Source organism: Eretmochelys imbricata, chromosome 4 (assembly GCF_965152235.1).
Source record: "Eretmochelys imbricata isolate rEreImb1 chromosome 4, rEreImb1.hap1, whole genome shotgun sequence".
NCBI classification, from domain to species: domain Eukaryota; kingdom Metazoa; phylum Chordata; order Testudines; family Cheloniidae; genus Eretmochelys; species Eretmochelys imbricata.
The window spans coordinates 137,527,741-137,549,764 of NC_135575.1; the positions used below are offsets into that span (position 1 = coordinate 137,527,741).

General features: G+C 44.9%; 1 protein-coding gene across 1 annotated transcript in view; it reads left to right on the plus strand.

The window, feature by feature from the left end:
• RNF24 (ring finger protein 24) overlaps positions 1-21,796 on the plus strand; it is a 75,002-nt gene extending 53,206 nt beyond the window's left edge. The window contains exons 3-6 of the mRNA XM_077816021.1: positions 307-349; positions 4,172-4,213; positions 11,857-11,936; positions 15,029-21,796. Coding sequence (XP_077672147.1) covers positions 307-349; positions 4,172-4,213; positions 11,857-11,936; positions 15,029-15,167 — 304 coding nt within the window. The 3' untranslated portion in view covers positions 15,168-21,796. The remainder of the gene's footprint in view (positions 1-306; positions 350-4,171; positions 4,214-11,856; positions 11,937-15,028) is intronic.
• Positions 21,797-22,024: the final 228 nt, after the last annotated feature.

A 22,024-nucleotide genomic window follows, 5' to 3' on the forward strand; every position in this document is an offset into this window, starting at 1 on the left:
CTTAGTGAAGAAGTGATTGGGGGGAAGAGAAATGGACATGTATGTTAGTTGTTCGTCCTATCAGTAACTTATACAGGTTAAGAGTTTGGTGAGCGTCATTTAACAACTCAGATAATGCTTTTGCAACAAATTACATAGTTCAAAAAAGACAAATCGTAGAAGGTTCTCAGCAATTGAATGGAGATAGATATAACTGGAGCGATATAAGGGGAATGAGAGTTGGTTTTTTTTTCTTTCTTATCTGGTTTCATGCTAATCCTGATATTTTGGCCTATTTTGTTCATATTTTCCTTTCTCGATTTCTAGGCTCAGACATCAGGCACACAAAGAGCTTTATGCCTACAAACAGGTGAGATGTTAAATAGGAAACTATTTTTTCTCCCTCTCGTCTTACAGATAAATCTGAGCAAGAACTGTTAATTTCTTGTGATGGTCACCATTTTAGGTTTCCACTGAGCTGTTCCAGAGTTTGAGGTCTTGCCATTTTAGGCCTACCTCTGCAAGTACTTACATATGTGCTTAACTTTACTCACATAAGTAGTTCCATTGAAGTCAATGGGAATATCCACATGTTTAAAGTCACACACATCCATGTGTTTTGCAGAATCAGGGCCTTACTCTATATCCGTGCATGTTGTCAGTTCTCTACAACGATCTAGGATTTGTATTCTTAATGTTACTCCCTATATACCGGATGCTTCCTCAAAGTGATGGAGAAAGGATGGAGTCGACTAAGCAGAAAAGAGAAAATCAGGGATTTATAAGAATGTAACTTCCAAAAAATGTATTTATAAGTGGAGCAGCCATGTGGCAGGAAATTGACTGGTATATCATAGCTCAAACCCAATAGTGAGCTCTGGGTCAAACTGTGTGAGGCTAGATAACAAAAGGGAAAAATACAAGACTTTCAGCCTCCTTCACACAAGGAGAGTTCAGTTCCTTCACAAAACATCCAAGGCTTTCACAGATGGCAATTAATGTAATCAATTAAAATCCTGTATTTGACTGGATTTTCCTGGTTGAAGGGAGGGGGAGTTGCCAATTGAGGCACTGACTTTCTGTGCCTGGAGCTTGCACTGTCTGGAGCGGGCAGAAAAACCTGAGTGTACTTTCCCTCATGGTGGGATCTGTTCCTGTTCTGATTGAAGTCAAATGGGACTTTTGCCATGGCCTTGAATGGCAATAGATGTGCCCCAGCAACATGACTCTCAGTTCTTGCCATGTTTACAATAAGTAGTAATATACCTTTCCTACAGCAATAAAAGAAAAATGCTGTCCCAGTGGATCTAAATTCAGTTCCCATGAACTGTATCTTGCTGGGTTAGATTACACTAATCCTGAGGGCATTAAAGCCGTGTACTGAATTTGGAATAGTGGGATTTCTCTGTAGGGAATGTTTCCAAGTATTTTTGGCAGATCAAACAACTTCTTCCACTCACTCCCATAGACACACATCAGTGTCTGCTTCAAAATAAACATTGCTAATAAATTAGTGGCAGGATAAATTTAAACGCCCTGCTTTCTTTAGTGTTCTAGCTATGTTGGTCCCAGGATATGACATACATAGGGTGGGTGAGGTAATATTTTTTTATTGGACCAGTTTCTGTTGGTGAAAGAGAAAAGCTTCACAGAGCTCTTGTTCAGGTCTGGAAAAAGTAACCAGAGTGTTGCAGCTAACTGTGAGGTGGGACAGATTGTTAAGCACATGGAAAGAGACCCCTTAAAATGAAGTGGGCAATCAGCACCTCTGCAGTCATGGGACAAAGGAAGGTTAGGAGGGCCTCCTCTGAGGAAGAACTTCTGGAAAAATTAACACTCACCAATGATATACCTGAGGCCAAGTCTACTGCGTCACTCAGGGGTATGAAAAATCCACACCCCTGAGCGACATATTTATACCGACTGTAATCCCCTGAGCGGATGGCACTAGATTGGCGGGAGAGCTCTCTTCCATCAGCTTAGAGTGTCTTTACCAGAAGCGCTACAGCAGTGTAGCTATGCTGATGCCAGCTTGTAGTGTAGACCTGCCTGAAGATACTTTCATCCTTTGGACAGATGACCTAAACTACCTCATAGGTTTCCACCATCTGTTCACCAAACTCTCTAGAACACTTCCACACCAGCCTCCCGTTCCTCGATGCTGCAATCAGCTTAAGCAAGGGAACCCTACAGACAGCTATCTACAAGAAACCCAGAGGTCACGACACTTACCTCCACAGATCCAATAACGACCCAGGACACACCAGGAAATCTGTTATCTACAGACAGGCACTCAGATAGCACAGAATCTGCTCCAAGGAGAAAGTCCAGGATATGCACCTTAATCAAACAAGGACTGAGAAGTAAATTGCATCACGGAACAGGCCACCCAAATACTGCAAGACAACCTGCTCCAGTAGGGTGGGAGGAAGGGGACACACTGCCCACACACCCCTAGTTGTCACCTACTACTCCCACCCTGGAACCCATATGGGATATCATCAAACAGTTACAACCTATACTTGACGGCGACCACATTCTGAAATAAATCTTTCCTGAACCTCCTCTTCTGGCCTTCAAACAACGGCCCAGCCTTGCCAAGCTCATCCTCAGAAGCAAGCTTCCCACACCCCAGGACACACCCAACTCAAAGTGGCACCAGACCTTGCCAGAACAACAGATGCAAAACCTGCAGACACATCTGTGCTGCTACGATGATCAGTATCCCTCACAACACACCTTTTCAAGATCCATGGGTCCTACACATGCCTATCACAACCTATGCAGTACCTCACCCAGCGCATCAAATGCATCAACAGCAACTGTGTGGGAGAGACCAGACAATCACTATGCTATTCAATGAACTCAGACAAAAATAATAAAAGACAAAAACTCCTTATCACCAATGAGCAAACACTCTTGACAAAGCAATCATTCCATATCTGACCTCTCAGTCCTGGTCCTCAAAGGAAACCTGAAAGTCTTTCAAAAGACGAGCCTGGGAACTTAAATTCATAATTGTGCTAGACACTGAAAATCATCTCAGAGACACTGATTTTATGGCTCAATGCAACAATTTGTAACCTAATATCCCTCCTTTGTCTTACAACTGCAGAGGTGTTAATTGCCTCTTTCATTTTAAGTGTTTTTTTGCAACATGTGTTGGCCCCTCATGTATAACAATCTGTCCCAGCCTCTATTTAGTCGTGACACTCTGGTTACCTTCTCCAGACCCAATCTCTTCCAACAATAGAAGCTGGTCCTCACCCACCTTGTGGCTCAGGGTTCTTTAGTTTTGGTAATTTATCTTTCAATTCTGTAGTCTGAGCAAGCATTCTGACACTAATAACATTACAAATTTACAATGCTTTGATTACAGTCCTACTCCCTGCTAGTTAGCCAAAGGGGACACAGAACTCTGAACAAAAACAAGGGAAAAAGGATGAATTGGTAAGAGGAGGAAATATCTGAATAATGAAGTTCATCAAACAAATATGGGAACATGGCATACTTGATTTCAGAAGGAGGTTCTCTAGATTTCATCCCCTTTTTTGGATTAGCAGTTGTAATCTGCACAATAGCTGCCTTCCCTCTCAAATGTGTTCTTGGCGAGCATTTTGAAAACTGTTTTTACTAGTTTAATATTCATGTCTGGTTTATTTAGGCTGTCGAGTTTCTGGTGGGTTTTTTTGTTTTTAAACTTCTAAAAATATTAGCTATAATTTGCCTACACATGTATATCAGTGTTCAAAAATATCTACGTTCATGAACTATCTGTAAATCTATATAAAATGCCCTCCTTCAAAGCTCCAGGTTCCTGGGGAAGCACAGGAGAAACTTAGAGTAGTGGAGTAAAAGACCCACAGCAGGCCTGGGTCAGCTGACTTGGGCTCCCATTGCAGAGCTAAAAATTGCTTTGTTGATGTTCAGGCTCAGGGGACCCTCCCTCCTCACTGGTTGTTAGGGATATTCAATCCATATAGCTAAAGTGGGGGAAATACTGCACAGAAATTTTCACTTTTAAATTACTTCCGTTAAAGATTAAATACAAAGGAAATTATTTACATCAGCTTTATTTATTTAAAAGGAAATCTCTGAAGACCCAATTGATGTAATTGGCACCAGACAATTGAAGTACAGCGATCAGAAATGGTAGAAGTCCCGGTCCTAATGCTGTCTCTCTGTCTTGCAGGTTATTCTAAAGGAAAAAGTAAAAGAGCTTAATCTGCATGAGGTAAGCAAGTATTGTTGGGCTGCAATGAGTTACGCCTACAGAGCAAGGCCTCTTTCTGCAGTTCAGGAGTCAGCTGTTTGTCACGTTCCTTTTCTGGAATGATTATACAACTCGTGTAGAGTTCACACATTCCGGCTTCTATTCACTAGTGCAGACTTGTGGTTGAGGGAGATGGGCAGAGTAAATAAAGAATAACCAAAAATCTACAGCTAAGAGGGAACAAATGAAAAGAAAAGTCCGCCATGTTACAATTTATGGTGTAAATAGGTCAGGAGCAAATAGAACAATTGATTGTTCTCGATCAGTGTTGTTACAGGTGCTCATTTCTGCATTTATATCAGATTAGAGAGACACCATGGGTGAGGTAATGTCTTGTACGCCTCTGTGGAAGCTTGAAAGCTTGTCTTTTTCACCAGTGGAAGTTGGTACAGTAAAAGATATGACCTCACCCACCTTGTCTCTCTATTGTCCTGGGACCAACACAGCAAACAACAGTGGTTTACACCTGGTTGGTACTTAAGTTCCAGAATACCAATCATGTGCCCCCAAATGATTATTTAGGCACCTGTGCAGAACTCAATGTCCCAACTTAAGCCCCCCAGGACTAAAAAATGGGTTTTTATGCTAATATTTTAATTGGAGGAGGGAGGGACAGAGTTTGCATCTAAGATCAATTTGTCTGGAAGGCTTTGTCCACAAAACTTGATGCCATGAAATTATGATATGAGTGGGGGGTTGGCATCTATGACTGAATGGCTTGTTGGCTGTTTTTTGGAAAGAATGAAGCAAGGCAAGAGGTGAGATAGAAGCCGGCAAGGAGGAAGATAGAAATGGCTGAGAGAAATGAGTGGTGGAGATCTTACTAATGAGGGAAAACATTCTGGATTTAGTGAAGGCCCCAGCACAAGGGGGACTGTACACCCAACCTCTCTGATTGCAGCATAGCCAGTGTTTTACTGTAGACTTGTAAGTGGGAAAGGAGTTGAATACCAGGTTGTCTAAGAACAGAAAGGTTGTTTACAGTAGTGAGGAGCTGTTGCCACATCCTTGTTACTTAGTAACCCAGTTTGGATTTTTAATGTGGTTTCAATGTTACAGGAAGGTGATCAGAACAGACTAATGACTAAACTGTCAGCTCTTGTCCCGCTTAAACTTAAACACATTCGTTTCCATTCCGTTTCTGGGTGGCCAAAGTGCATCTCCCTAACGCAGCCATGGCGTAGTACTCAACGCTGTAGCCAAAATGTTTGTGTGACTCTCTGCAGAAGACAGGTTTCTGAAAGGACAGCCCCCACAGCACACCGTCTCTCTGCTTCTGTTGACTCCAGTTGTTGCCATGAATTAATAGGGATAGAGGCAGCAAAAGAGACCAGAACAAAGCAGAAATAATGGAGGGTTGAGTAACTGCAATGGACAGACACCCGTGGCCTGAGGCAGCATACTGTGTTGGTCAGACAGAGGGTCTGCAGCAGTCATGGGGCACTGGGAGCACAATATGTATGTTATGTAACGCACATCCCCAGTCCCCGAACTAGCTAAATGTAAACAGATGCCATTGTCATGGTGTGTCCTAGAATTTTTTAGAAGTCTAATTTGTTAATGAAACAACTGGAAGCCTGACTCTGAAATACTTCTGTATCACATGATTTGCTGTTGCTGGATCAGGAATGCTCCTACACTGAGGTTTGGGCAGGATGTTGGGTTGGTTTGGGGTGACTCGGGGGTGGGGGTGAAGCATTTGGGGACAGAAATAATGTATGTAAGATGATAGAAAACTGTAGATAAAAGAGAGAGTCAAATGTGGGTCCCTCAATGCATCCGATGAAGTGAGCTGTAGCTCACGAAAGCTTATGCTCAAATAAATTTGTTAGTCTCTAAGGTGCCACAAGTACTCCTTTTCTTTTTGCGGATACAGACTAACACAGCTGCTACTCTGAAACCTGTCAAATATAACAGTATAAAGGTGATTTCTGGCTCAGTCTGGCCAAGACTTGGTAATGGGTCAGACAGGTACGTTTCTGGTTGCTACCTGAGTTGGGCTGAGTAAACTCCGTGGGACTTCATTCCAATTTAAAAACACCCAGCCACCTTTGCTTCTGTCCATTATGATTGCAGAGATCTCCTTCACAGTATGAGCCGTAACAATGCTGCCTTCCTGAGTCTGCAGATAAACGATACCTTGAGAGGTAGAAAGGGCACCCATTCACACCAGCAAGATGTCTACTTTGGTACATTCAGAATTATGCCGCTGCTGATTACTTTAGCAAAAACACTGCGCCCTTAGACTCATAGGACTGGAAGGGACCTCGAGAGGTCATCTGATCCAATCCCTTGCACATAGGGCAGGACTAAGTATTATCTAGACCGTCCCTGACAGGTGTTCGTCTAACTTGCTCCTAAAAATCTCCAATGATGGAGATTTCACAACCTCCCTAGGCAACTTACTCCAGCGTTTAACTTCCAGGATTGTGGTGGAGCGTGCACCAATTAGCACCACTTCTCCCAACCCTCACCACCCTGCCCCCTTCACCAGATGCCTAGATGTACGTGTACATTGTTATGGGTTGAAATTGTATTTGGCACTGGTGTGACTGCTGCTGGAATACTGTGTCCTGTTCTGGTGTACGCAATTGAAGAAGGATGTTGATAGATTGGAGAGGGCTCAAAGAAGAACCATGAGAATGATTAATGGATTGGAAACCATGCTTTGTAGTGAAAAACTCAAGGAGCTCAATCTGTTTATTTCAACAAAGAGAAGCTTAAGGGGCAACTTGATCACAATTGGAAAGTAGGAACATGGGGAACAAAAATTTGATAACAAAGGGTAGGGAAGGAATATCCCACAGGACTACTGAAATTTGCTGGACGGTCTCAAAAATATTCCCCATCAGAAACACCATTTTCTCATCTACCTCTGATAATTAGACTTGCAGTAATACGTGTGTGCCTGCTTCATCCAGCAGCCAGAGTTAGGCAGGCCTTTCGCCTGGTTTTAAGGCAGGCGGTCCCCTTTTTCTGTGGTCACACCGATGCAGGCGGAGCAGTGTGCTCTTCAAAATGGCGTCCTCCATGCGGTGTGACCTTGCACATACCATATGTGCAAGGTCTCACAAATGGGATCACACCTGGGCCCACACCATTCCCAGAAGTACTGGCATGTCCAGTATTCTGGGGATGCAGCAGTGGCTATCTTAACCAGCGTACACTCTTCACAGCATCTGCCCTGCCACTGTGAAGCGTTCACGGTGTGCGGTGGGAATGTTTATTTACCGAAGGAGCTGAGATACACCTGAGACTGCACCTGGAATGATATTAATACTCAGTCCACCTGTGGTGCCTCTCGTTCACGGTACTTAAGGCCCTGGTGCAGCGTTCACTTCCAGGCACCTCTTTACCAGGAAGATGTAGGCGAGCTGGAGAGACTTCAAAGAAGAGCAGCAGAAATAATTATGGGGCTTCAGCAACTTGGCTTAGGAAGGAAGATGAACAGACTCCAGTTCACCTTTGGGGCACCAGTTGCTGCTCGTGACAGCTAGCAGACACTCAGGAGGGAAAGGAACCCGTAAAGCTCTTTGAGTCCGCACATCTGCTCTATTTTCTGTAGTGCCACTTGACAGGCTCTTAACATGGAGCAAACTGTGTGTTCACGGTACTGGAGAAAAGAAGTCTGGATAGCACTCTGGGGCCCAATCCTGAGGGCTCGACTCGGGCAAAGCTCCACTGAAGTCTGTGAGAGTTTGCCTGAGCTGCAGGATTGATCTGATCTGTAAAGAGAACTTGAGACTGATGACTGGATATACTCAGTTGATCTTACTCCCTTGGAAAAGGCTTGAGCAGTCAAGTACTCCTTGTGTTCCTGCAGCTCTGGCCCTTAGAGCGTGCTGCCCTGGGACAGATGGTCTCTTTGCTCAGCCTTTTGGGAGCTTCCAGTTTCATGAGAAGAACAGCATCAAAATACAGCACAGCACATTAAAGAGCCCTGCACTACTGCCAGCACAAGTATCGATGATGCAGCCCCAGTGAAAGGATCGTTTCAGTGAAGAGTCAGAGGTGAAAGGAGTTGGAAGCATCAAAAATGGGTGAGAGGGAACCTGCGATTCAGAGGAAGGAATCAAAATGTATTCCTCATACAAGCACTTCCGATAACAAGCCACCTTTAACGAGCTTCAATCAGCTCTCATTTTACTTGTATTTCAGGATATTTAACATTCTGTTCCTTCGTATTTAGGGCTTGGAAAGCCAGGAGGTGATCATTATAGATACTACTTCTGTACTATTTCACATATACAAAGCCCTGGGCAGATTTTCACTAGCCTTCATAACACTCTGTGAGGGAGATGAGTATTATCCCTATTCTGCAGATGGGGGAACTCAGGCAGAGCGGTTAAGTGAGTTGCCCAAGGTGACCGAGGTGGCTGAGTCAGGATTAGAGTTTAGGAGTTACTGGCTCCCAGGTTTATGCCACTAGATCATGTGCCTCTTAAGTTTGTAGTCTCTCTATTTTATCTTTTACAAGACACTTCTGCATTAGCCTCACAGAAGGCAAGTAACTCAGAAGGACCCCACCCACACTGGGCCACCTGCTGTGTTTGCTGAACTGGATTAGCATGACTGGTCAGCCATCTTGGGTGGATGGGATCAGACTGCATCTATACCAAACTTAGAAACTCTCTCCTAGCCTATACCCCTACTCCTAACCAGGACCTCATTCCTAGTTTTTCATACGGTGAAGATTTAGCCTAAAATACTGTTTCTAAACGTGGGCTTAACACTAGCTAGCCAACCCCTGTTTTAAAACTGAGCTGGCCTGAAGTGGTTTTAAATCTGGTTTCTAACTAGCTCAACCCAGTGTAGAAGAGAATAACGCTCTCATAGGCAAAGTATGGATGTTTGACGTCAACCATGGTGGCAGTCTCCCTGTAGACCACTGCTGAGGAAGAGGAACACACAGAATAAATGTTAGAAAGGAAATCAGACTGGGCTTTCCCAGTGGAAAGGAGTCAAAGTGGATCTAAAAGAAGGGTAGTTGCAGAGTAGTGGAGTGGTGAAAGCCCTAGTCTTTTCCCTGCTGTAGATCTAATGGAAATGAGGTTGGGGGAAGTCCAACTTGGGAGCCATCTGCACTGTAGGAGCTTTCATGTTGAGAAACCCAATTATAGCGTAGCAATCCCAGGACTTACATTGTACAGTTGAACCTCAGAGTTACGAACTGACTAGTCAAACACACATCTCATTTGGAACCGGAAGTACATAATCAGGCTGCAGCAGAGACCCTCCCCTCCCCAAAGGCAAATACAGTACAGTGCTGTGTTAAACGTAAACTGCTAAAAAAATAAAGAGAGAGCAGAATTTTTTTCTGCGTAGTAAAGTTTCAAAGCTGTATTAAGTCAATGTTCAGTTGTAAACTTTCGAAAGAACCACCATGATGTTTTGTTCACAGTTACAAACAACCACCATTCCCGAGTTGTTTGTAACTCTGAGATTCTACTGTAATTTGACTGAGTTGTATTTTCACCTCCTCCCAAACCAATACAGTCCAAGGTTGTAGCATGGTCTGGGACGACCGTTGAAACCCGGGTCAGCCTGTCCGTACTATATGACTAAACTATGTATTATACTAAGCCCCTCCCACCCAAAAAAGAGTAGTTTCCACAGTGCAGATGGGAACGTGATTCTTAACAAAGAGCTATCCACACCATGGAAAGCACCCACACAGTAGTCTTGAAATAAGAGAGGCTGAAGAGTTGGAATAGCAGGAGTCCTTACGGGCCAGGATTAAGGTGATTTGGAAGGATTCTCTGGGTATCTTGTACAGCACAAACCCTGGCTAGGTCAGGTATAAGGCAGGCTATTTGACCTGTAAATTCAGCTACAAATATCTCCCCACCTAATAATTTTTTTTTACCAGCAATCCAGTGGGTTAGTGGTACATAGGTTCTGGAGTTAGGGGTGCAGAGGGCGCTGCAGCTCCCCCTGGCTTGAAGTGATTTCCATTATATACAGGGATTACAGTTTGGTTCACTGGCTCTTAGCACCCCCACTGTACAAATTGTCCAGCACTCCTGTAGTGAGTGAAGGACATCATGAATTTTATAAATAGGATATTACTGCCAGACAACATGTCATTTACAGGGTTTCCATACTGAGTAGGAAAGAAGTCTCTGTTTCTTGTGTGCATAAGCTTTAGTTGTTCACTTCGGAAAGTCAAATGGATCATTAACAATCTCCTGAGTGCTTCTGCTTTGCTGGCATCATTTCCATAGATCACTGAGTATCTTGGTGCCTTTCTGCAAGTGCATATTTACTATGCTTACTGATTATCTCTCTTGAAATATCCCAGTGGTCAACAGTGGAAAGTTGGCTGGATCTAGGAGCCTATTGCCAGAGAGGTGTGGCTGCTATTGACAGTTAAGCCAAGAGTGTCAATGAAGAGCTAGTGACAGTTGTGTGGGAGTGAGTTTTACATGCTAAGAGAACTTTTTTTTAAACCAAGAGCATGTCACAAGGTGGGGGAGAGGGCGGTCGGGTAGTCTATGTAGACTGACCATCTGTCTGATCATCTTCAGCGATAAAAGGCGATAAGTTGTGTTGGGGTGATTAGAGCCCAGTCATTTGTATTAAATGCAGAGAATGTTAAACTCTTTGATTTGGATTAATGTGTCAGATTAACGAACTGAGGCCCTTGGTTACTTATCACTTAAACTCTCCCAACCCTGACACATGTGACTATACCAAACTCCGATTGGGCTGTGCATGGTTACTCAGCATAAGCCTCACAGGACAGGTTCTGCACAGCACAGACCACTTGCCGTTCCCTTATACTCTCTCTGGGTTTGCCCATACTAGAGGAAAAACATTGAGAAGAAGCTTAGCCCTTCAGAAAGGCAGTGATGTCAGAGTTGTGTCCAAATGTCAAGACTTCAGGTTCACTGTGGCCATGTCTACACAACAAAATTATGTCGACCTAATTTATGTTGGCAGACAGCCACTGCAGGTATTAAATCACTTGTGCATGTACACCCGTGGCTCCTTGTGTGGGTGCTGCACGTCCTCCCCAGAAGCGCTTGTATCGATCGTCTTGTCAGTGTGGGATGGCTCCTGAAGGCCCTTAGCAGTCAACATAAGCTACGCAGTGTCTATACTGACACTGCATTAACCAAATTACATGTAGCGTGACTCTATGCCGCTCGGGGAGGTAGTGTTACTAAATCGGCATAGAGAGGAGGCACTTATGTCAGCGGGAGCCAAATTTAAGTGAAGATACTTCCAAACGTAGATGGATGCAAGGCAGCTTATGTCGACCTCACTATGTAGTGTAAACCAGGCCTGTAACTCTGGCCTCTGGATGTTTTCCCCCTACAATATTTTTGTTAGGATCACAAGTGAATAACGTAACCCATTTTCGCTGAAGTGTGTTCTGTCCCAAGGCAGAGTCGTAGTGAGACCATTTGACAAATCTGCATCCCTGACGAAACAAGATGAAACAGAGTTCTTTAAAATACTCCAGTGTTAGTCAAGAGAGCAGTTTGGTGGAGAGGTTCCTTGGGGAATGTTTCCATTGACTTAGCCTTACCTACAGAGTATGTATTCAGAAAGTTTTCCATCAACTGATTCCATTGTCTCTCTGCTTTCTCACCTTTCAGATCTGTGCCGTTTGTTTGGAGGAATTCAAGCCCAAAGATGAGTTGGGAATCTGTCCATGTAAACATGCCTTCCACAGAAAGTAAGTGCCGAGCTACCAGTCGGTACAAAAGACCAAAGTTATGTTTACAAAAGCCTTGCAAGTCTCTTGGAAACACTGGCAGCACTAAGTAATTGATGGCCTCTGAATTACAAAGGCTTATATTGTGAGCATCTGCCTGTGCTGTGTTCTAAAGGATTAACAAATGCTACTCCTCTTTAATAAGGCCTCGTTTACTGTATTAAGTTGAGCCATGTTTACTAAAGCTTTGGAAATCTAGTCACAGTTGCCTTGAAAGTTGGTGGGAAAAGTTGTCTGTGCACGAGCCTTGCCTTTAATGGAGAGACTTGTCTTGTCACACATTCACTTGCGTTGGAAGTCTAGGGTTCCAGGAGGTGTATGCGGCGCTGTACCACATCTTGCACAGTGAAACCTGCCCAGGGTGGGCCTTCATTCTAAAAGCACAGCTCGCTGCAACGCAGAATGCTCAAAACAAAGCAGGACACGCAGCATGGGACTGGCTTGCCTGGTGGGGACAGGCGAGCCTTCCCGGAGAGTTTGGAAGGGAGCAAAGGTACTTGGCAAAGGGTATACAAGGCATCTCAAAGCGTATGTGGACCATGAAGTGTGGAGTGGGTGATGGAAATCCAGATAAGATCGGGTGAGGAGTAGCAAGGGATGTATGAGGAGCTGGAGGTGAGAATAGAGGCGTGCAGAGGCTGATGAATTAATAGCTGGAACTGGATGTGTAAAGAGAGAGGGAAGGAGGTGAAGGGACTTGAGTGGCAGAGGAGATGTGATCAGAATGGCCTGAAAGGAAGATAATCTTGCCAGTAACCTTTCTGACAGGCTGGAGTGGAGAGAGTAGAACGCAGGGTGGAGGAAGCTTACAGTGATTGGGGTGGCAACGAATGAAGACCTCCACCGAGGTCGTAGCAGTAAGGCTAGCAATGAAGTAAATACTTGTCCTGAAATGCAGTTATCCTGTTAATTTGTAGGCTATGTATTGTTCTTGTATAGCGTACGATGTGGGAGAGGGAGGGGCCATGGCTGGCCTCTAAATCCCACTGCAGTCACCTTTCCCTCTATCCCTGGCTGGAGAGAGGCCAACAGCACTCTAGAGCTATTGGGCTGGAACGTTCCAGTTTAGTTCTGAACTTCACACCCTGCAACAGGATTTTAGTTGAGCTAACACACAGTAAAAGCTCATCCACTCTCCCCCTCCCTCCGCTTCCCCCAGCTTGCTGTCCACCAAGTGATTCTAATTGTTGGCTATGTAAAGGAACTGTTAGACTATGTCTACGCTGCACTTCCGTTGGTAAAACTTTTGTCGGTCAGGGGTGTGAAGAAACCACACCCCACCAACGAAAGTTTTACCAACGAAAAGCGCCGGTGTGGACAGCACTTTGTCGGCAGGAGACACTCTCACACCGACAAAGCTACCTCCCCTTGTTGGGGTGGTTTTATTTTGTAGGCAGCAGAGCTCTTTCCTGCAGACAGAGCAACTATACTGCGTACTTTACCACGTACCTTACAGCTGTAAGGTGCATAGTGTAGACACAGCCTCAGATTTGCTCTAAAGCAGTGCTGTGTGTTCCCATGGTATGAATGCATAATTTCCCCCTCCCCCAAAGCATGCAACCTAAACAGAGAGTGGAAAAATGCTTTCCCCGCCATGCAAAGGTGGTTTTTCAGTGACCCAGATCTGGACGTGGAAGTAGGTTTTGTGACTTTACTCCCTCAAAAATCTGCAGATCCATAAATCATTCTAGCTGTAATGGCCCTCTGTGCATGTCTGTGTTTTTCTGCATTGCACCTGTTCATGCCTTTAGATCATAGTGTTCCACGACAGATATTCCACACGCTCTGTACAGAGATGCAGCACGCTCTACTAGAAAGAGCTGCATGAGCTTCTGGAGCTAGATCAGTAATAGACTATCTCTCTTGTGCACAAGGCATCCCAAAAAGCCTTTTGAAAGAAAAAAGCCAGACACTGGTAGCTTAGGACCCAATCCTGCAAAGTGCTGAGCACCTCCCGTGCTTCAGTGGGAGTTGAGGTTGCTTTGCACCCTGCAGGAGCAGAGCTTTGTGACTTAGCAATAGCTCAAATGCAGCCTTTGGGTACTAGAGCCTGTTCCCCAGGGGAAAGAGAATACTGGTGAAGAAGCTGGAGTTAACCCCTCCTCCCTTTGGAAAATGTCACTGGTTCTTTACCTTCCCCCTGTTGACCTGCCAAAGATGGTCAGAATTGACATCCGGCACGTAGTACTTCCCATGCTGCAGTTTTGGTGTGAACCCAAGTCCTGGGACCGGGCTCAAATCTGCCAGATATTTTGCTCTGAGGTGGGATTGCTACCAGCAGGGTTGTGCTAACACAGCAACACTCTGGGCCTAATTCTCCAAGCGTGCTGCGTGCAAAGCAGCCTCTGAAGAGCTCGTCTCTGTGTTGGGGGGTCGGCAGAAGGCCAGAGCTTGAGTTGAGGATGCCAGCTGTGACCGTTTCGGGGCTTCTGTAAGGATGGGGGTTTGCTTGGATGGTGCTTGCTCTTTAAAAAGAAAGCAGCATTGCAGCAGTGAGCATCACCGCAGAAGTCCATAATGGCATTCATCCCAGTTCAGCAGAATCAGGCATGTTTAAGTGCAGTTTTTTTATTTGCATAAGGGGGTGGAGGTGCGAATTTTAAAATTCTTTGGGTGAGATTATCTCTGACAAGTTCCAGTATCGAGCTGGCACAGCGATTTTCCAGCTATAAAAATGTCTGTTCACTGTATAAAACTGACTTTCTACACGTGAATGCAAAGAGGGACTTTAAGATGAACTAAAACTCTGGAGGTAGAAATGCGCCTAATAGGATGAAAATGGCAGGTGAGTGTGGAAGCCAGGAGTCTGGGGCTTGATTCCAGCTTTGTCGCTGACTCTCTACGTGAACTTGGGTAAGTCATTTCACTTCGCTCTGTTTCCACAGCTTTCACATGGAGATAATGATTTCTGCCTCCAAAAGGCTGAGAGAATTAATGTTTGGCAAGTGAGAGGAGGCGCTCAAATGAGGGGGGCCAGAGAAATGTACAAAGTGTTCAGTGGTGGTAATCGGGTTCAGTGTGAATTAACTCTGTCCTCTTTTCTTCATTCCCAGGTGCCTCATTAAGTGGTTGGAGGTGCGAAAAGTGTGTCCACTCTGCAACATGCCTGTCCTACAGCTGGCACAACTCCATAATAAGCAGGACCATGGGCCTCCCCAGGGACCACTGCCTGGGGCAGAGAACATTGTATAGCTTCTCCTAAGCAAAGGACACTTCCATCACAAAAAAATCACAAGGATGAAAACGATGGACTTATGCAGAGAATCGCAGATCTCTGAATCTGTTCCTTACAGCCTTGGTGCATCTACCAGGATTCCCTTTGTCTCATGAAGAGCTCCCACGATGCACTTTAGGGGATGGGGCCAGATGCTTGGACTTCAGAACAACCAAAGCAATATGCCACCAGCGCAACAAGAAGACAAAAGGCAACAACAAGCCTATGTGTTTGGGTTTTTGAGAGCACTTTATGACGGACCCTGTCGCCGATATTACATGTGTAGGCCTGGTACCTGTTTCTGGCTAGTTGACTATATGGTGTGCTGAGTAGGAGGGATAATGTTACGAGCACAATAAGAGAACTTACAAGGGCAAGTCTTTCAAGACCCTGGCCCCTGGGTACCTTGAATGGCAGATCCTATGCAGCCAGTGGACATCTTCTCATCTCAAAAAAACAAAACCAACCTTCACACCCCCTTTAAAAACTGTCTCCATAAGGCCAAACCCAGCCAGTGATTACCTCACGCTGAATTGCTAGTGGCTGGAGAAATGAGCAAGGGTTTTACATTGTTCCTTTAAGGAGAATTTCCTGAAGTTGTGGGATTACTCGGAAATTTAAATTTTGACAATATCCTGTTAGCAGGGACAGCACTAGACCAGTCTGCCTCCAAGACAGTGGACGCGCATAAGCACTCTGGGCTGAAGTAGTTCCAGGGGAAGGTTTGCAGGTACTGTCCAGTAAGGGAACTGGGTCACTCTAATGTGCACGTATGGCCTGATTGTGTCGGAGATGCTGAGTGCCCACGGCTCTCCAGTCTTCATCTCTGAGAATCAACCTTTACGTGACCCCAGAGGAGCAGTGAGGTTGGATCTGATCTTGAGAACATCCATTGCCCCCGAGTGTTCTGAAAAGTGACGGGATGATTTCCTACCAAGCGCTGGCATTAAAGCTGGCTTTGGACACAGGCACTTACTGCAAACTGCACAGCAGCCATACACGTGTCCTTATTTTCCTCTGCAATAAAAAAGCCCATTTGAAAAATCTAAGTGCAAGGCCCAACGGTTACATGCTTTTCTTCCCGTCTTGTGTAGTTGGTGAAGCATGATTGCAGTACACCGCCTCACTCTCCCACACACCCTCCTGTCTGCACAATCACAATCTCAAAGGGCTGATTTAACCTTGGCGCAGACAGGCCCAAGTCCACTAAATTCAGCAGAGCTCTGCTGCCTCTTACTTCAGAGCCAATGATAAACCTTGACTATCTTGTTTCTTTCTCTTGGCTCTGAACTAGAGAGAGGTACCATGTCGTTCTGCTGGGTGCAGAGGTATTCAAGTCGCCCTTTTGAGTTCTGTGGCCCACTTGAAATGGATGTGTGTCGGGATAAGCGGCAGGGCGTAAGGTCTGTTTGTGTATGTACGTTTCTTGGGGTTGAGGAGTACCCTTGGTGTTTGGCCGAAGTATATTGAAGCAGGGTAGGTTTCCGATTTCTAGCTTCGCTTTCTGAGTGATTCAAAAGTGCTGACACTACTGAGATTCCTGAATTAGACCAATAATAAACCGTACAGGTGCGACTGGATCAGAGGGAAGTTAAATGTACGTAGCTAGCCATTGTCTAAAATGCCGTAAATGTGCATATTGCTTACTGCCTTGGCTTGCCAGCCCTTTCTCCTCCTAGGTACACACCTGCATGTTTAGCATCTGTTGAGTGCCGTCCCATGAGAGCCTCACAGCTACTCCCATTCAAGGCGGATCCTCTGGTTCTTTAACAACGTTCCAGGAGCCTGATATCCCCTGTTTGCTGTCACATCCAATCCAGTTTACATCTCATGTACTACCAGGAATCCTTTTGTCTTCTAAACATTGCTTTATAAGGGCCAAATCCTGCTGCCATTGATCTCAATGGAAAAACTCTCCTGAACCTCTGTGGCATCAGGATAGGGGACATCCGAGGGGGAAGATTCACTTACTCGTGAGTGCCCTCTGCCCTGACTTTGACTATTGCAGCCTGCATGTTGTTTGCAGACTGTATTGTGACGGGATGGGAGGGGAAGGCACGTGTATTTGTTTATAAACGTTAACCTGTGGCTAGTTCACTCTGCTTATTTGCCTGCTCGCAGGTATTTGCATGAGCTGTGAATGACTGAACAGTTTTGCAGAGGAGCTTTGCAACAACCAGTGGGAAGAAGGATGGGTTGTGAACATCTACCATTAACCACTTTGTCCATCGTGAACTTCAAATTCCCCATTTAACCAGAATAGAAAAGGTCCAAATGCCGTTATTTCCCTTTTGTCGATCAGCACCAAGCTGGTAGTCATCGGCAGTATTGATTAAAGAAACGTTAGGTGCCTTTGATCTTTGCACCCTTTACAGAGCTACGGTACAGTACCACACCACCAGCAGCTCTTGCAGATGAAACCAACAATCCTACCATGCCTCAGCCTGTCGATTTTCTGTCTCTGGTCCAGCCAAGCAGGGCACGCTGGCTTATCGATGGATGTCCGCAAAGAGGGTTGATGACTTGTCTCTCTAATGTAGCCTAATATATGCATTTCCAATGTGCCTACACAATAATTTAGGTCAGACTTGAACAAAAAACCTCCTGCTGCCACTGAAGTCAATGGGGAATTTTTGCCACGGGCTTCACTAGGAGCAGGATTTGATCCATATAGTCTGTCCTGTGATACGTGCACCCTTCCTGACCCCCCCACCACTACCACTGAGCCTTTCTGTGTACTTTTATTTTTTTGCCACAGCCATTTTTTAAGTCATTCAGAAGAATCTGTGTTCTGAACGTTTTATATATGAGACTCTTACCTAAGCAATTAGGTATCTTAGATTGTATTCTGAATGGAACAAAGATCTGGATTTGAACTATGAATATAAAGTGACAGGGCTGGCTTAGTGTCTTCCCTGCTGTCTCCTGGCTGTGCTGATAATGTTTGCATTTTATTTCTGTGATGAATAACACAGGCTACAGTGCTGTATCTCATTCATAGATTCATAGATACTAAGGTCAGAAGGGACCATTATGATCATGTAATCCGACCTCCTGCACAACGCAGTCCACAGAATCTCACCCACCCACTCCTGTGAAAAACCTCTCACCTATGTCTGAGCTATTGAAGTCTTTAAACCATGATTTGAGGACTTCAAGGAGCAGAGAATCCTCCAGCAAGTGACCTGTACCCCATGCTACAGAGGAAGGCGAAAAACCTCCAGGGCCTCTTCCAATCTGCCCTGGAGGAAAATTCCTTCCCGACCCCAAATATGGTGATCAGCTAAACCCTGAGCATATGGGCAAGATTCACCAGCCAGATACCCAGGAAAGATATCATTGAGGATAAAACTGTGTGATCCCTGCATTCTTGTGACCTGGAAAAAGAGCCAGCCTGGCTGAACTGCTTCCTAGGTGCCCTGCAGGAGAAAATCCGTGAATTTCTTCCCTGAACGTCGAGGCCGCTGAGGATGCTCGCTAAGAAAGTAGTGGCTTTTGGTCTCCACAGTAAATAAAAGTGACCCATAGGCTGGTCTCTGGCAGCATACAACTCCTGGAGTCCGTGTCCCTCCATTCCTGCGGCTGGATTAGAATTTAGTATGAATTCAACTCCTGACTTTCCAGGTTCTCAGTGCTCAGAGCTTCTCCAGAAATCATGGAGTTCTGTGCAAGGACAGTTTGCAGGATCAGCACTAAGGATTTTTTCTGATGGCTCAGTTGGTGAGTTGGTAATAGGATAGTGCAAAAAGCTTCAGGTCTGGGTAGTAATCTAGCCTAGGTCTGCAGTGTCTGAAAGTCACGGCCACATGATGGCGGTTGAGTGATCTGCGAGTTGGCAGTCTTATTCCCTTTGTTAGCATCTGGTCTCTCCATTCCCAGACACTTTATCTCATTTCTCATTCCTTGTTGGGAATCAGAGTAGCAAGGCTGAGAAATGGGCCATGGACGCTTCTTCCTTCTTGTTCCTAGGGGTGACTCTTCAAAGCAGGGACAGAGGCAAGGGAGATGACTGCATGATGCTGTTTGCAGGACCGCTGTCTGTTCTGGGCATAGATCTTCATTCTTGAGAGTTTCAATCTATAATTAGTTTATTTAGTTTCACTAAATTCTCTGAAACAAAACTTAACTTTTCTGGTTCTCTGGATCATATCAAGTTACAAGCAAACTTGAAGCCATGCTCTGATTGGTCCCCAAATCCTATAGGGGTTGGTAACCATACAGATATATAGAATAATGTCAGCACAGCAACTGTAAAACTGGGAGAGGGGAAGGTTAAAAGCCTCTTGCAGAAGCTGGTCTGAATTGGTGCCACTTGAAATGTCCTCTCAAATGGCCAGAGGAATTCCCTGCACTTGCCTGGTGTGCTACGTCCTTCAGTGTTTGGTTGAACGAGTACCTACAGCATGGCTGATTTATTCCTTTTGGCTTTACCAGAATATTCAGCTCCCAATCACATCCACGCAGTCAATGAACCAGTGGAGTGAGATGTATTTTATTTTAAAGGGCTGTTACAGTGAGACTCCACCTTTCTCCTGTTGCTGTCCATTTTAGAGCCATCTCAACCGTACTCAGGTTCACCTTGCTGAGGGATGTTATGAAGGTAGTTTGCCAGTTCCACTCTAGTCTCTGTAACCGGTACACCACCACCTTGTGTATAGTATCTGTCTGGTATCTCTAGAGCAATTGACTACCTCAAGAGAGCCATTTAATGTCTTAAATGTCAGCGGTATATGTCACAAATGTATGGGGGGGAGGGGTGATATCCACATCCCGGAGCATATGAATGTGTTGTCCTCTCTCCATTTCCCAGCACTAGATTCTGCCAAATAGCACTCAGGCTCTTGAGCAGATTTGTGGTGTGTTTCACATTAACTGGTGGCCAAAAGTGGCACAGATCCCTGCAAACTCAGCACTTCCTTGAGACAGTGATCCGGGCTTGTGGGGGGAATTAGGCTAAAATATTCACAGGAACCACATACCTGTCTGGTAAGATTCCCTTTCCCAATCTCGTTAGTCAAAAATATTTGTTTGACAGGCCACCTACCCACAACTCCCATTCACTTCAATGGGATTTGTGTGTGATAGGGTCTGATCTTGAGAGGTGTCAGAGCCTATTCAGCCAGTGGATGAAAGTAGAAGCCCTCATGGCAAATGCAATTGTATCTCCCTTGATTGATTGGTCCCTTCGTATATAGACCTTCTAACGGTATTCTCTCCTCTAGTATGTACCCATAACTCCCACCAGTTAATGGGTGGTACATGTGTACATATCTGTGTGAGAATAGGCCACTAATTTTAGCAGGCTAGTTGCAGTCAGTTCATGGTTGGTTTCTTATAGCTGAACTAGGACAAGTTGCTTATGGATAATCCCTACTAGCTTGCTGTTTCTCTCCCAAGTGCATGATAGATGCAAATTTCCATTCCCAGGAGTTGAGTGGACAGGATCTCTGTGAATGGCCAGTCCTTGGTGCCAACTCCTTTTATGATACAAAACATACACTGTTCACTGTAAAAGCTAAACCTTGTGGCAGAGAAGGTATTTGGAAGTATAGATTCTACCATGTGCTTATGTCTTGTGTTTCTTTCAAAAGTTGACTGCCTTTATTGGAGAAAATTAAGCAACTTGTAGTCAACATTTGAAAACTCTCTTGTGTGTATTTCAAAGCAAAAGGCCCAAGTGTTAATTAGTTGCCATAAACCAGGTTGCACTGACCCATTGGTCCAGAGCATTTGTAGTGGTGATGGTGGATTCTGAAGCTTGATCAGATTTCATTGTCTTGATGAGGAAATGGAGCTGCAGGGCATAGCTCTGTGTCCTCCTGGATGTGTCTTCCTAAAACTCTTTACATGGTTGGTGAAAGCTCACTTTCCCCCTTGCTTGTTTTTGGTGACCCCAGTATTGAGCTGTTTGCCAGTGGATGGCTGACCTGTCTGATCTCTCACCCCAGTGAAAATCTGGAGTAACTCCTTGACCACCAGTGGATTTATACCAGTGTGAGATCAGAATCCAACTCCATGTCATGGGGATAACTATCTATTGATCAGCCTCTAGATGACTTTGGATGTAAATGGAAGGGGCAGGCTATTACCTGAACTCTTTCTTAGGAGTTTCTCTTTTTTGCTTCAGTATTTACAACCCTCCCTACTGAAGGGGTGCAAGAAAGGGGTCATTCAGTATTACATTGTACAGGCTTTTCTAATGGCAGAGTAGACTGTTCTTTCCAATCCTTTTAGAATGGGGCTAAAGTGTCCCATTACCAATTAGTCTGTGTAGTTTGATAGCATCAGTACCTGAACTGTCGCTAGCATTTGACCAGTCTTGTGATTAGGCCACCAAGGGTTTAGGTTGGGGGCGGGAGGGTGGTGTTTTCTCCTTCTCTGTAAATACTGTGTGACTCCTGAGATGTTTATGCCTCTGGGTTCATAGACTGTTTGTACACTAAGAGTTCTGCAGCAGAATGTTTTTTAAAACATTCGCTGTTTTTTGTAAGCTATATTTTTGTATATTTAATTGCTATTTTAAAATTCTAATGCATCTTTTTTGCTAATCACACTATTGTTAAGGAAAAGAGAATTTGCATGTGATTGGACTTGAAATGTAAATAAATGCGGATTTTGGAAATCGTGCTGTGTTGGAGTCACTTCCACCTGTCTCTGGTTTACGTAGGTCACCCCCAGGGTGACTCTGGCTTGAGTCCATTGCTTACAAATAGACGGTACCTACTGCTGGGGGCAGTCCAGGCCAGGACACCATGGTGAGATTGAGTCAGCAAAGACTTGCCCCCTCCTTGATTTTCCCCTATAGGTCCCAAAGCAAGTAAGCACCATTATCCCA